The sequence below is a fragment of the Oncorhynchus mykiss genome, chromosome 14 (genome assembly GCF_013265735.2).
Source record: "Oncorhynchus mykiss isolate Arlee chromosome 14, USDA_OmykA_1.1, whole genome shotgun sequence".
Taxonomy (NCBI): Eukaryota; Metazoa; Chordata; class Actinopteri; order Salmoniformes; family Salmonidae; genus Oncorhynchus; species Oncorhynchus mykiss.
In genome coordinates this window covers 17,518,306-17,535,252 of record NC_048578.1, presented here as the reverse complement: position 1 = coordinate 17,535,252, position 16,947 = coordinate 17,518,306, and the positions used below count along the sequence as shown (strand labels likewise).

General features: G+C 42.3%; 1 protein-coding gene across 3 annotated transcripts in view; it reads right to left on the bottom strand.

The window, feature by feature from the left end:
- The window catches only part of si:dkey-237h12.3 (teneurin-3), a 165,036-nt gene that overhangs the window by 74,880 nt on the left and 73,209 nt on the right, over positions 1 to 16,947 (bottom strand). For all 3 annotated transcript variants that reach the window (XM_036943050.1, XM_036943051.1, XM_036943052.1), the window contains exon 5: positions 4,254 to 4,492. In XM_036943050.1, coding sequence (XP_036798945.1) covers positions 4,254 to 4,492 — 239 coding nt within the window. The remainder of the gene's footprint in view (positions 1 to 4,253; positions 4,493 to 16,947) is intronic.

The window sequence follows — 16,947 nt, the reverse complement described above, 5'->3', positions numbered from 1 at the left end:
GAGAGAGAGACAGAGAGAGAGACAGAGAGAGAGACCAAGGCAGAATGATGTGTGCTTGTACGTATGTATCGGACTGTGTTCTTATCTGTGGGCTGGCAGAGGCGGAGTGTGCTAGTGCATACATAAGCTATTTAAGACATCGCACCTGGCAGGTGTTTTGGCTGCAGATGAAAGAGAGGAAGGTGAAAAACTCAACCTGAGGCAACTGGCAAAGAAGGCCTGTATCTGTTTAACTCACACACTCACAATCAAAAGAACTCCCACACAGGAAACACACTCATGCACTCACGAGACCACACACACACACACACACACACACAAACACACACACCTTAAAGCCATTGGCGTACTCATAAGCTATACACGCGGAATCCAGAAACAAGCCAACCCACCAAACATGCACAGCAAAATCACATGCAACCAATGACAGAGCACGATATCATGAATCAAAAACACATGGCAGGTCCAGATGATAGAGATAATATACATGGATATTAATATAGCACTGTAATGGCCCTCTGCTATGGAGAGCACTCTCCATACTTTTTCTCCATTGCCTCATTTCTCCAGACATATTTCTCTCTATACGAGCATGTTATCCTGTCCTCCCTTCAGCACCATGAGAATGCTACGGCAGTTCAGGGGAAAGTCACGCAGCCCAAGATTAAGAGAGTGTATGACTCAGGAGGACAGAAAGGACAGATAAATCTCCACCCATTTTATCGCTGTGGTCAAGCTGCTAAAGGTTGGTGTAAAAACCAGACAAAGCCCCTTCTGAAGTGGAATTTTGTCCTATGGGTGAGGTTGATGCGTTAAACTAAAGCCTGTGTTCCTAGCTTCCTGGTCGAGATGAAAGCACTTCCTTGAAGAGATTTTGTTGCACCAGAAAATCTTTATAGCTCTCGATTCCTCACATCCTCTCTCATCGCCCCTTCTCAAAATGCTTTGGTGAAGAAGGCTTTCAACTTCTTAGGATAGTTCCCTTTTTGGGGGTTATGCCCCATCAGCACATGACATTGTCACAATGTTGCAAATTGGTTGTGAGAAGGTCAGTCATGACAAGTGATAACCTTGTGATAACCTAATGTGATTGGGGTGCTGGCATTTTGTTTCTTCTGACAGTGTCATTGTAGGGTGTCGAGGGGGATTTCAACCGTGTCTGTCTTTCAGGGCTCCTGTGGAGCTGGGATATGTCAGTGATGTCACTCTGTGGGGCTGGGTCATGTCAGTGATGTCACTCTGTGGAGTTGGGTCATGTCAGTGATGCTGCTCTGTGGACCTGGGTCATGTCAGTGATGTCACTCTGTGGGGCTGGGTCATGTCAGTGATGCTGATCTGTGGGGCTTGGTCATGTCAGTGATGCTGCTCTGTGGGGCTGGGTCATGTCAGTGATGTCAATGTATGGGGCTGGGTCATGTCAATGATGCTGCTATGTGGAGCTGGGTCATGTCAATGATGCTGCACTGTGGAGCTGGGTCATGTCAGTGATGCTGCTCTGTGGGGCTAGGTCAGGTCAGTGATGTCACTCTGTGGGGCTGGGTCATGTCAATGATGCTGCTCTGTGGGGCTGAGTCATGTCAGTGATGTCACTGTGGGGCTGGATCATGTCAGTGATGTCACTCTGTGGGAATGGGTCATGTCAATCATACTGCTCTATGGGGCTGGGTCATGCCAGTGATTCTGCTCTGTGGGCCTGGATCATGTCAGTGTTGTCACTCTGTGGGGCTGGATCATGTCAGTGTTGTCACTCTGTGGGGCTGGATCATGTCAATGATGCTGCTCTGTGGGCCTCCTATCCGGTTAGCAGGATGATGCAGAGCCTTTGCCATTGGAACTGCCATAATCTGACACAGATTCAAACTGTATCATTGGGGATCTGTAGGATGAATTGTCTCTGTATCTGACTGACATATGACAACGGCAGACAGAATGATATTCTAAGGTCTGCTATCTGCTCAGCAAGATCATGCTGAAAGAGCAATACACATTTAGCACAGTTTATAAAGCCATCAGGTCAGTCAACACTGATTCAGCTGACTCAAAGCCATAAAGTCCAGTCAACTTGTATATTAGATAGTTTAGTTTAATTGACTGGGAAGTGCAACAGATATCCAGTGTTGTAACTTTAGTGTGTTGGGTGCTGTCATGAAGTCTCTACTGAGAACTGAAGGCTGGTGCACCACTTACCTTGAATGGAAAGCCATTTATATTTGCAAGGATAATATATTTGAAAGGCGTTGTAGTACAGTAGTTGTCCAGCTAGTTCTTAGGCTTTTTCTATCCACAGCTTCATCTTTGGAGAGTGGGTGTTAAGAGTGCTAAGCCTCCTCTAAAACACCTGAGCAATGCTCGGGGCTTGCTTAGTCGTCTATATACCACAGTATATAGAGCATAAGCAGAGCAATGAGGGAGGGTCATGGTGAACTATGCACTAATACAACAATGTAAACAAGGAGGGCCCATAGTCACAAGGAGGGAACATAGTCACAAGGAGGGGCCATACTACAAGGCTGCCATAGTCACAAGAAGAAGCCATAGTCATAGTCAAAGAGGGGCCATAGTCACGAAGGGGGCATAAGAAAAATGGGGGGCCATAGTCAGAAGGAGGGGCTATAGTTACAAGGAGGGGCCTTAGTTACAAAGTGGGGCCATAGTCACATGGAGGGGTCATAGTCACAAGGAGGGGCCATAGTTACAAGGAGGGCCATTGTCACAAGGAGGAGCCATACTAGAAGGAGGTGCCATAGTTAGAAGGAGGGGCCATAATCACAAGGATGGGCCATAGTCACAAGGAGTCACAAGGCGGTGCCATAGTCACACGGAGAGGCCAGAGTCAAAGGAGGGGCCACAGTCACAAGAAGGGGCCATACTAGAAGGAGGTGCCATAGTTAGAAGGAGGGGCCATAATCACAAGGATGGGCCATAGTCACAAAGGGCTGCCATATTCACAAGGAGGGGCCATAGTCACAAGGAGGGGCCATACTACAAGGAGTGGCCATGGTTAGAAGGAGGGGCCATAATCACATGGATGGGCCAAAGTCACAAGGAGGGGCCATAGTCACAAAGGGGAGCCATAGTCACAAGAAGAAGCCATAGTCACAAAGAGGGGCCATAGTCACAAGGGAGGGCATAGTTAAAATGACGGGCCATAGTCACAAAGGGCTGCCATAGTCACAAGGATGGGCCACAGTCACAAGGAGGGGCCATACTACAAGGAGCAGCCAAAGTTAGAAGAAGGGGCCACAATCACATGGACGGGCAATACTCACAAGGGGCTGTCATAGTCACAACGAGGGGCCATAGTTAGAAAGAGAGGCCATAATCACAAGGAGGGGCCATAGTCACAAGGAGGGGTCATAGTCACATTGGGGGGCCATAGTCACATGGAGGGGTCATAGTTACAAGGAGGGGCAATAGTGACAAGGAGGGGCCACAGTCACAAGGTGTGGCCATAGTCACAAGGAGGGGCCATAGTTACAAGGAGGAGCCATAGCCACAAGGAAAGGCCATAGTCACAAGGGCGGGCAGAGTTAAATGGGGGGGGGCTATAGTCGCAAGGAAGGGCCATAGTTACAAGGAGGTGGCCATAGTCACAAGGAGGCACCATAGTCACAAGAAGGGGCCATAGTTAGAAGGAAGGGCCATAATCACAAGGAAGGGCTATAGTCACAAGGAGGGGCCATAGTTACAAGGAAGGCCCATAGTCACAAAGAGGGGCCATAGTCACAAGGAGGGGCCATAGTCACAAGGAGGGGCCATAGTCACAAGGATGGGCCATAGTCACAAGGAAGAGCCATAGCAGTTACAAAGAGGGGCCATAGTCACAAGGAGGGGCCATAGTCACAAGGATGGGCCATAGTCACAAGGAGGAGCCATAGTAGTTACAAAGAGGGGCCATAGTCACAAGGAGGGGCCATAGTCACAAGGCGGGGGGGGGGCATAGTTAAAATGAGGGGGCATAGTTAAAAGGAGGAGCCATAGTTACAAGTAGGGGCCATAGTCACAAGGGGAGGCATAGTTAAAAGGAGGGGGCATAGTTCAAAGAAGGGGCCATAGTTACAAGGAGGGGCCATAGTTACAAGGAGGGCCGGTAGTCACCAGTAGAGGCCATATTCACAAGGAGGGGCCATAGTCACAAGGAGGAGCCATAGTAGTTACAAGGAGGGACCATAGTTACAAAGAGAGGCCGTAGCAACAAGGAGGGACCATTGTCACAAGGAGGGGCGATAGTCACAAGGAGGGGCCATAGTTACCTATACAGTAGCAGAGCATGATTGAAAGCAGGACAGCCATGCCCACTGCGCTCAGGGCGGTGCATCTCCAAGAGCAGTGCTTGGGCGACTTCTTGAACTTGAAAGCCCCTCTGGAGAGGGTGTTTCTGGGTAGTGGACGTGCCGGGGTGGAGTACACTGCCCCAGTTGCCATGGTGTAACCTGGGGTTGCCGTGCCGAAGAAAGGGGTTGTTCCTGTGCCCGTCTTAAAGAGGAAGTGTCTAGGGAAACAAACCAGAAAAATACAAATTCATATTAGATAATGAATACAGAATCAAATACACATTTATTTGGGTGTACTGTATATTCCTATTAAACCTTTATTTATTCAGGATAATCATTGAAACAACAAATTTTTGCAAGAGAAACCATGGACATATCATTATTCTCCAATGTGAATTGTATATTCAATAGGATAGGCCTCAGTACTAACCCTGACATTGTAAAAGGTGAAGCTAAAAGTACCTCATAAAAACAATCATCTCCCACTTGCTCTTTAACTACAGGGACCGACTAATAGGCCATTATACCTGGGGTAATTAAGGAGGTTTAATCACAAGCACTACTCTGGCTTTGCCACTTAACTTTTTTAACCCGCGTGGAAACCTCTGAAGTAGATAAATTAAGCCTTGATGCCTCTTTTGCTATCACTTACGGATTAATGGCTAAATGTGTGCAGGTTGGACCTATTAAAATGTGACAGACTTACCATTTGAAGTGTTCTCTGTGTAATTAAACTTTTACAGCCCCTTCTTGTCAATACTGCTAACAGTAGAAATAACAAGGGTTCAACTGTCTCAGTGGGTTGGAGCATGATGCTGACCACACCAGCGTTGAGGGTTCAATTCTCTCAATATTGTAGCAAGTGTGCTAGGGAACTGTGAGTAATTGCAATTTCTGTTCTTTATGTTGCATTATCTCACTAACCGTTGTACCTGTGAGGTTGGTTCTTGGTTTGTTACATCAGGGCTCGCATTCATGTGTTTTGTTGGGGTGGTTGATCCGGCACCTGTGGGCATGAAGTGTGTGCCAGGCTATGGGATTGGCCCTCCACTAACTGTTGGTAAGAATCTTTCTGCTGTCCCACTAGCCTATTGGTGCCATTTGGGATTTGATACATAAATATACCCATGAGTTTATAAAGCCATCATTCTACTTCCCCCTCCTTCCCTCCACATTACAACGTGTCACTGTCACATTTTAAGTTCCTTTTTATTAAAGCATCTGCTAAATTATTTATTAAGCTAGTTAACTGTCACTTTCCATGCCAACACTTAAATTGCCACAGCCTTGCCACAGCCATGTTGTTTTGTTAATGCATCTGATCAATGGTTTTCTAATAGCATAAATGTCTAGTATGGCATTTCTAAGCCCCAATTGACAAGCATAGTCATGGATAGTATAAGTCTCTCTCTGTGAAAGAGTACAGCATGTCACAGAGAATGAAGAGTGTGGTATCTGAACAGGGGTGTTCACGGATCTGGCAGGATGTATGGTGTATTCAGCAGCTTGTGTGAAAAGTTGGAGGTCAAGTGTATTATGAGCTTAGTGATCTGTAATATGTCTGTTTTTCTTTTCTCCAAGGTTGATGATTGATGGATTCATCTCACTGTTTGGTCAGAGAAAAGGGTTGGTGGTACACCTATTTCTGAGGTAGTTCAGTAAGGATTTGTGCAGTGATATTGATTTGAGCATACAGTGAATAACTGGGGCCAATTTAAGAGCTGCTTGTCTACGAGAATGAGCATACGGTGGTTATAGGGGTCTATTTACGAGAGAGAATGCACCAAATGATTTCATTTCACACATACTTGATATTGAATAAAAAGGCCAAAAAGTTAGTTCACAATCAAAAGGTTAGTTCACAATCTGAATTATTGAATATCAAGTCCCACTACTACTACTCCCACTATTCTACCATGACTTGTTATAATTTTTGGTACTGTTAGAAGCTAATTTAGAGTAGGAATTTATATTTATTTATGGACCTGATTAAAAATGAACAGAGATAAAATGGCACAATATGGCCTTATAAATCAGTGTATACCAGTATTTAAGCCTACGCAAGGTCAATGACAACCAGCCAACAGTGCTGTGGAGATCACAATGCTCTCAGGACAGTGGTTGAGGCCTGCAGATATATAACATCACTAAACTCTAAAACCGCCAGTAATGTACATCGTACCAGCACCTTCATGGCCTCCTAAGAAAAACAGGCCTTATACCGGTAATTAAAATATATTCTCAGCACGAGCTTCCTATCAAGTTCTCTACATGCACAGTGAAGCTCAGCTTATCATCAACCCACACACCCAAATATTTGTACACTTTAACTTGCTCTATCGTATGTCCAGCCAACGTAGCAATGACATCATTAGTAACATGCCTGGCATTTGAAAATACCATGCATGTTGTTTTACCCAAATTTAGAACCAGCTTTAAATCGTACAGATTTTTTTGTATGATGTTAAATGCTCTTTGGGCATTTTCAAAAGCTAAAGATAAACTACTACCACTTGAATATAGAACAGTATCATATATATAAAAATTAACATCTGCTGTTTCAATAAGATTCCCAATGTTGTTGATATACAAAATGAACAACAGTGGGCCTGAAATAGAACCTTGTGGAACACCTGAGCACACCTCTATGTACTCAGATTTACAACCATCCACCACTACACATTGTGTACGATTTGATAGGTAATTTATAAAACAATCTAGAGCATGACCAGTAATTCCACAACATTTTAACCTTTGCATTAACACAGCATGGTCCACGGTGTCAAATGCCTTCAACAAATCAATATAGACAGACACACAATGTAACTTCTTGTCAAGAGCACAGTGGATGTCATTTAAAACCTTCAATGTTGCTGAAACAGTGCTGTGGCTAGACCTAAAACCTGTTTGCATTCCATTTAAGATGTTGTTTTCTTGGAAGTAGGTCTTTAGCTGCCTACTAACTAAGGACTCCAGTACCTTTGACAGTACAAACAATTTTGATATGTGTCGATAGTTGTCAAGTAGGGAAGGATCTCCACCTTTCAGGAGAGGCAGTACAAAAACAGATTTCCATAACTTGGGGATTTCCTTAACATCAAGCGTGAGGTTAAAAATACATGTTAAGGGGGAGCAATGATGTCTGCAGCTAGGTGTAAGAAGCAGGGGTGTACTTCATCAGAGCCAGGGGATTTTTGTCCATCAATTTCTTTCAAGGCTTTACACACTTCTGAAACAGGGAATGATGAAAAGGAGAATCTGGTGAAGGAGTGCACAGGGGTGTCACGTAATTTCATAGGGGGCTTAATTATACCTTTTCAAATAAACTGCCTGCATCTAAAAAAATTTGATTCAAGGCTTTCAGAATGAAGGTTCTCTCAGTTACAATCAGTGTGTCTACCAACAATTGTTTGGGAAGCGGTGTATCTTTATTGCACTCCAAACTTATGACTACTTTCCAAAATTTGGATGGATTTTTAAATTATCTGAAGTAGATTTCAAGTAGTGGTCTGCTTTCAATTTACGGATCATAGCCACCCCCATATTTCGAAGACGTTTAAAAGCCATCAAATCATCTACCGAACCAGTCCGTCTTGCTTTAGCCCACATAGCATTTTGATCCCTTATAATTTTAGTACGTTTCTCAGTAAACCAATGGTTTTCTCTGCCCTTAATCCTGAATTTTTTTAAAGGGGAACTTTACTGTGAAAATTATGCGTTAGATCACTAAAATCCACTGTAACACAAAGCTGCCCTTTGGCACACATTTTCTGTTGAATAAAATGGCAAAATGTTGAAAAGCAGTATTGCAGTATTGTGTTCTGAATATTAACTTGGCTAACAGACTGCCTGCTAACAGTGGTGGGTAAAATGAAATGCTTTTGGAAATGATTACCAAACACAGTGGCTTGATAAACGTCTGCGGCTATACACACAGGATGATCGTCTGTAATCAATTAGAAGGAGTGTGACGAAATGAAGCACATTACTATGCTAATCCTGGCAGCTCTATTGATGTGTGTGTGTGTGTGCATGCGTGCATGAGCGTGTACGTCTCTTTGAAATGGCCATCGCACAAAAGTAATAGCAAGAGCCGGGTTCCATTGCTCAACTCACTTCCTCGTCATCAGTTTGACATTTGAAACACTTGAGGAGGACAAAAGACAAAACATACAGTGGGTAGATTTGGACCTGGGCTAAGCCCTTCTGTACATCAGAAACAATGAGCACAAACACCCTTTGACTATGTAATCTGCCTATTAGCCATCGTATTGTTAGCATTAGCATTTCAAGGTAAAATTATGGAATAATACGGCTCTTTAATCCATGACCAAGACAGCCTACCGATGTGGCAGGCACCTAAGTCCATCTCTCTCTCCCTTTCTCTCTCACTGTCCCTCCCACTATTTTTCTATCTCGTCCTATCAGTATCTCTCCCTTCCTCTCTATTTTTTCTCCCTCTTTCGGACTCTTGCTCCCTTCTTCTTTTTTAACTCTCCCTATCTCTGTTTCACTCTTCACTCCCCCCCCCTCCCGCTATCCTATGGAGCCACCTGCCCTCTCAGCAGGGGAACTGGTAGCAGGTGCTAACCTAGTGCAGCAGCACACATCTGTGTGACAGTATTTCAGGGGGCAGCCCCCTGGTGTTTCTGGGCCATGTTGCAGAGATCAGAGTGGCGCCATTTTGAGATGCTTCCCCACTGCGCCCGGGCTGCTGCACATAACCAAGTAATGTTGTTTGACTCGCTTTAAGACATGAAAGTGTTGTTTTGAGTACTTGGGGGATGTGTGCATCACGGTCACAACATGAGAGATGGATGATCTGTTGTTGATTTTTAATGATAATCATTTAAAAACACCACAATCTAATTAAGTATTTACTAATGCAGTCCATGTACAGTACACACATTTTTTTCATAGGTTTAAAAAATATATATCTGGAAGAATTTCCCATGGAAGACAGAGACCTACTCTCTATTCTTTCAGGAGTAAGGCACCCATCCTGACATTCTATCGTTGCATGATTTTAGACTCCAGACATCATTTCATTTTACGAGCAGACTCCCCTGACAGGTGAATCTGATGAGGGCCGACAGACCATTTAGAACAGTAGCGTGTGGAACCACAAACGTTGAAGCTGTGTCATAATAGCCGTTTCAAATGCTCTTTATTGAATATGTGTGACAGAGAGTTTAACTGGATTCCACAGGACGCACGAGACAGCCTAACTGCACCTTATTGAGAACAGTACTTATTGTAAATCTGGTTTAAATATATTATAAACCAATTTTACACATTTGGTTCATTTTTAAAACTAATCTGGGAGGGCACCACATTTAAAGGATAATGACCTGGGCGACTTTCCTCTCGAGGCCAATAGCAATTCACACATAAATGGGATTCAGTGGCACCTTTGTATAACACTAATTGAAAATATCTGTATTTCTATAGAGGCGAATGTTAAAAAGTGGAACCTGAGTGGTTGATTGAAAGCCCTCCACACACTTATGAGATGTGGATGTATCCATAGTGGTAGGGAACAGTCCGGAACAGAACAGAGGAGGTAATAACAGGGTTATATTGGCAACTAATTGAGCACTTTATATCGAAGAGCTGGAGTGTTCTCACCATGGATTGGAACAAAAGCTTGAGTGTAATAATTTCTGAAGAATATCTATTCGGTAAGGAAACCTTCATTTCTCACTTTGAAAGTAGTAATTAGATTTAATTCAAAGGGCGGCTAAAAGCCTAAAACTCTTCCAGATTTTGCTAGTTTTATGTCAAGTCAATTCATTTGGAAATTGTTTTAAGTTGGGTATTTTTGCTTGACAGTCAAAATATTTCACTCCCTGTTATGGACTGAGGTTGTTGAATCCCTTAAAAGATCAACAAATTGAATACAAAGCAGGGATACTGAAATATAACATGGAGGTGTAAAAAATAAGGAAGCAGGTGACAGCTGATATCATATAACATCAGCTGTTTTGAATAGTTATGCATGTCTGCTTTGCGCACTCAATATTGGAACATGACAAAAATAAATGCACAGAAGTGACCAGTACATTAAGCATTTCAGGAAATGATAGTCAGTCTATTACCTTTTGACAACACAGACAAACAGCTCTAACTGAACACTAATGACTGTACACTCCATTGTACACTGCATTGAGAATATCTATATAGAGAGAGACTTGTGAAATGGGAGTCTAATAAAAATACATAATGGGGCCCATACATTTCCTCTTGGATAAACACATTAGTAATTGGATGCAGCTTTTCAATAAGTTAACAGAACTGTTCGTTATGAATGTAAGAAGGAACGGGGCCAAATTAGAATGCAAATGCTTTGAAGACCACATTTGTAAAGGGGCAATCTGCAGTTGCTACATCCATTCTTGGACTTCCAGTACCAGTCAAAAGTTTGGAAACATCTACTCATTCCAGGGTTTTTCTTTATTTTTTAAAACTATTATCTACATTGTAGAATAATAGTGAAGACATCAAACTATGAAATAACACACATGGAATCATGTAGTAACCAAAACACTGTGTAAATAAATAAATAAAAATATATTACAGATTTTTCCAAGTAGCCACCCTTTGCCTTGATGACATCTTTGCACAGATTTGGCATTCTCTCAACCAGCTTCATGAGGTAGTCAACTGGAATGCATTTCAATGAACAGGTGGGCCTTGTTCAAAGTTAATTTGTGTAATTGTATTCCCTCTTAATGCGTTTCGGACAATCAGTTGTGTTGTGACAAGGCAGGGGTGGTATAGACAAGATAGCCCTATTTGGTAAAAGACCAAGTCCATATTATGGCAAGAACAGCTCAAATAAGCATAGAGAAATGACAGTCCATCATTACTTTGAGACATGAAGGTCAGTCAATGCGAAACATTGAAAGTATGAAACTTTGAAAGTATCTTCAAGTGCAGTCGCAAAAACCATCAAGGGCTATGGGAAACTGGCTCTCATGAGGACCACCACAGGAAAGGAACACACAGAGTTACCTCTGCTGCAGAGGATAAGTTCATTAGAGTTAACTGCACCTCAGATTGCAGCCCAAATAAATGCTTCACAGAGTTCAAGTAACAGACACATCTCAACATCAACTGTTCAGATGAGACTGCGTGAATCAGGCCTTCGTTAAAAAAAAAATCAATTTCACCTTTATTATCATCTAATTTCTGCAAAGAAACCACTACTAAAGGACACCAATAAGAAGAAGATAATTGCTAGGGCCATGAGCAACATGAGCAATGGACATTAGACTGGTGGAAATCTGTCCTTTGGTTTGATTATTCAGAATTTTAGATTTTTGGTTCCAACCACAGTGTCTTCGTGAGACGCACAGTAGGTGAACAGATGATCACCTAATGTGTGGTTCCCACCATGAAGCGTGTAGGAAGAGGTGTGACGGTGTGGGGGTGCTTTGCTGGTGACACTGTTGGTGATTTATTTAGAATTCAAAGTACACTTAACCAGCATGGCTACCACAGTATACACCATCCCATCTGGTTTGCGCTTATTGGGAATATCATTTGTGTTTTTCAACAAGACAATGACCCAACACATCTTCAGGATGTGTAAGGGCTATTTGACCAAGAAGGAGAGTGATGGAGTGCTGCATCAGATGAACTGGCCTCCACAATCACCCGCCCTCAACCCAATTGAGATGGTTTGGGATGAGTTGAACTGCAGAGTGAAGGAAAAGAAACCAACAAGTGCTCAGCATATGTGGGAACCCCTTCAAGACTGTTGGAAAAGCATTCCAGGTGAAGCTGGTTGAGAGAATGCCAAATCTGTGCAAAGCTGCCATCAAGGCAAAGGGTTTACTTTAAAGAATATTACATTTATTTTGATTTGTTTAACACTCTTTTGGTTACTACATGATTCCATATGTGTTATTTCATAGTTTTGATGTCTTCACTTTTTTCTAGAATGTAGAAAATAGTAAAAATAAAGAAAAACCCTGGAATTACTTTTCACTGTTACTGTGTAAATTATTGATATGTACCCATTAAATGCCTCATGAGCTTAGTTCAACTGTCGTACCCCATCCGAACCCCAAATATTAGCTTGTTTATGCCAATGTTTGTAAACAAAGTAAATGTACGCTAACACTGTAAAGCCTCAAAACATGGTTAAAAACTATAATTGTGATATCATGATGGTCAGTCCTTGCATCCACAGCTCTGTCTAGGAATTTGAGAGCGGTTACATTTCTCCAGCACCATCCCTCAGCTTTTTATCGAAACGGGGCAGGGAAACACTTAGTTATTGTTTCAACCACTGATTGCCGCTTTAATGAGTGCTGTAGTATGATTCATTCATTCTAATGAATCATAACATTAGCTAGTGTGGTCAGTCATTGTGGTTGTTCTATACTTTAAGCCATACTAAAGTTATAGTACAATGGGTAGAAGGAGGCATTACTAAAACCATGCAAATGATAAAACCCCTGACCCTTGTTTGTCCCATTGCATTAGTTATCACCATGAGTTGAACAGAGAAAATACGTGATATGATTTCTGTAGGCATCTCTTTGCCAGTTAACAGAACCAAAACCAGCATGCCTAATATATGTTATCTGGTGCTCTTGTTTGCATTGAACAACCTAGTAGTTTACTGGACAAGCATAGTTATACGCGTAGCTAAGGCCGTCCCATCTGCACCCTGAGGTTACCATGACGCCTGGTTCCTTCTCACAGCGAGGCACTTGCTTTAGAGTACAGTGTGCTGCAGATAGTAATTTCTATACCTGGGTGATGATAGGTGTGTACATATTGTTTTGTCAATACCAGCAAGGCAGTCAAGGTTACAGTGATGTTAGTATTCAATTGCCGTGTCTTCCTCAGCTTGGATGAACAAATGCTGCATAACCCAATTGATTTGGTCCTATCATGATAGCGTCTTACTGCATGCTTCTAAAGAAAAACGTCAAGGCCCAAAATTATCTAGGATGTGTAAGAGTACTCTGAGCCCAGGAAACATCCGGCTGGAATGGATTCATCCACCTGTGTCAATTTGAAGTAGAACGTAATATACTTTCCTGGAATGGTATGGACATTTTGAAACCCCTTTATGGTTTGGAAATAAATAACACTGATGTTTTTTCTCACGGGGGAAATGCTAGACAAAGACTCTTATGACAAAGTAGCTTCCTGTGCAGGGCATCTTCAACTGAAAAAAATAATCTATTTAGACCGAAGTGCCTTCTTGTAAGTTACAACAATCTGATTTCAGGCTGGCAAGCCTCTGGAAACCTGTGCTATTCCATTACCATTATGCCAAACCGCTTTGGATCGTATCAAATGTTGCGAATGATCCATCTCCAGGTCATATTTCCTTTCACCTCAAACGTTTGCTGGTGCTCTAAACTGATTAACTGAACTGATGAGGCAAAGTCCTAGAAGAGGCCCTCTAACCATCTCTTATTGTTGATGAACTATGAATGATTAGTAATTAGTGATAATGCATTAGTTGAAGGGATTATGTCCAGAGGTAAGATTGTATTTGTGAGAGATATACAATTATTTCTTCATGCAATGTACATTGTCCATTTGGTTTCTTTAGAACAGATAGAACAGAACAGACTCACCTAGTTGACATACTTTTAATGCAGTGGGCTAAATCAGGGTCACTCTGAAGCTGTGTTTGAATGTCCATACTAACATACTGTATACTACATACCTAATGAGTATACAATACATACTATATACTATTAGTTCATTTTAGTAACGTAAACTCACCCCATTCCGTACAAATGTGCGCAACCGCGACATTCAAACGAGGCTGCAAAGAAAACCAATGGGTCTATAGTGACTGTGTTGACTTGAAAATATGGGGTGTGAACTACGCTTCTATTCAAGCGTTGATCGACATGGTAATGGCTCTATAGTATTGGAGAAAAGTTTTAAAAATTGACCCTTCGTTACATCGTGACGTGTCATGCCGTAACGTACCGCAACTATTTCTGTCTTATAATCTCTCTCCACCAGGTGTAGCACTTCTGTCATCGTTTAAAAACAAGAAATGGACAGTGACGGGGTAAGGGGGGGAAACCTAGTCATTTTTTAAGTCATCACTGCAAGCAATCATGACTCTCAAAGCCGCTGTTTACTTCTGAAGATCACTTTTTTTTTTTTTTTTACCCCTTTTTCTCCCCAATTTCGTGGTATCCAATTGTTGTAGTAGCTACTATCTTGTCTCATTGCTACAACTCCCGTACAGGCTCGGGAGAGACGAAGGTTGAATGTCATGCGTCCTCCGATACACAACCCAACCAGCCGTACTGCTTCTTAACACAGGGCACATCCAAACCGGAAGCCAGCCGCACCAATGTGTCGGAGGCTACACCGTGCACCTGGCAACCTTGGCTAGCGCGCACTGCGCCCGGCCCGCCACTGCAGTCGCTGGTGTGCGATGAGACAAGGAGATCCCTACCGACCAATCCCTCCCTAACCCGGACGACGCTAGGCCAATTGTGCGTCGCCCCACGGACCTCCCGACAGAGCCTGGGCGCGAACCCAGGGACTCTGATGGCACAGCTGGCGCTGCAGTATAGCGCCCTTAACCACTGAAAAGTTGGAAAGATCGAGTGAAAAAAAAGCAGTTTTCCCACATCATCTCTCCTTCTTACTATCACACATTAGTTTCACTTCCCCACCTGCCATTTTTAAAAAGACCCGACGGAGCTCATTGCCTTCTTGAATCATGCAGAAACGGGCAGCGTGGTTGGTCTCGGCATGAATTTAGTTGGAAAAGGGAGAAATTGTGCTTTACAATGGTATTGACATTCCAGTTGATCTGGAAGTATAACGTTTTTTGAGCGCTAAAATAAGGTCAATTGCACGGACCAAGGCAATGTACAAAAGTGAGTGAGTTGACGTTATACCCTAAACGAATGGTATCCTTTCAGTTGAGCGTACTAGCGCTGTGCCTGTCTACCGGAAGTTGATGCTGTTGCTATGCAACCTCTTGCTAGCTTGTTAGCATAAGAAATTACTAGCTAGATATTTTATGACTTTGGGTGTGTTCTTAAATTCAATCTTGAGTGCCAGAGTGCGCTCAGAATGTGCTCTGGGCATTCATAAATTCAGAGCATTGTCAGATTGTCCATTTGTAAACTCAGAGCGTTTTGCTCTCCGATCGTTCAGTGTGCACTGTACGCTCTGGCCGATGAGTAGGGTTGATTCGAGCGTTCTGACCTTACAATGGCAGTCAAGCACCCAAGCTAACTGGCTAATGTTGGCTAGCTTGCTAGCTACTTTCAGACACAAATGAGAGAATACATCATTCTAACCATTTTACTCGCCCTAGCAGAGCTGGTTAGGCTGTTGTCATCCTGAGTGTTTGTGACTGTAACTGTGCTGCTGGGAAGTTATTCTGCACTCTCGTACACTCAAAGGAAAGTGCTCTGAAATTGGAGTAAGTAGCCAGAGCAAATTTACGAAAGCACCCGAATGTCCATTGAGAAACGCAAAACAACTATACCACTTAGCTAAACTATGAATGACGGGAATAATCAAGTCAATGAACACTGGATAGTTAGTTAGATAGCATATAGTTAATATACTGGCAAGTTTGATGTATTAGTAGCCAACTAACGTTAGGTAGCTAGCTAACATACCGGTACATACTGCTGTAATGATATGTTATGTGGTTCGTAAGGATAGGGTAGCTAGCAAATTGTCAGCCAACATAACGTGAAAGTTAACTTATTTGAAAAGTCATTACTTTATTACATTTGTCATAATTAGTTAAAGCTATGAATTTGAATCCGCTCCCGTTGGACTTTTCTATTTTCTGCCATTTTCTTCAAATCTGAAAACAATATGAAGCCATAACCATTTTCTGAAGAATTTCACCATGGGCCCTTAAAAGGACGGAAATATTGTCCACTGCTTGTAAACTTCGTATTTTGTCGAATGTAGTATGACATCCGGGAACTTTTGGCATACTAACTTTATCCATACTATGACCAATAAACATACTGTATACTCAATTTATGTCACAAATAGTATGGTTAGTGCGGTTGGTATGAGTATTCGAACACAGCTAGAGTGCTTCCTGGTAGTCTTTAACAAATCTACTTTGAAACCATAGTATACACCTCACACACATGGTTATGGGCTATAAAAAAACAAGACACCTGTACCATGTCAGATATAGAGTTTAAATGTGTTCCATTTTTTGTTTGCATTCCAATATTACACTTTATATACATCACAGAAGACTGAAAAAATAACAAAACCGTTTGACATAGAAACACCGGTTTATTAATTATGAAAAAAAATATGAATACAATTTCACCCATGAGGCCACTAGTCATTTTACTGTAGGAAAGGGCTACCCATGACAAGGAGACCAACAGTTCCACTGAGATGCACCAGAAGACACATAGAGAAATGTACATTCAGATTATAACAAACCAACCTCTTTCTTCTCTTAAGTTAAAGGGAAACGTCACCATTTTTCAACTTCATATTCATCAACATATGTACAATTTAGTGCGTTTCTATGTTTTGTAGTAAAAGGAAGATAAGTGGTGTGCATCATGTAATTTTGACCAATTGCGAGGAAGCATTGCCTACTAATTGTTTACTAATTGCCTACTAATTGTTTACTAATTGGTTGATGATGTCATTGGAAACCCTTATCTTCCTA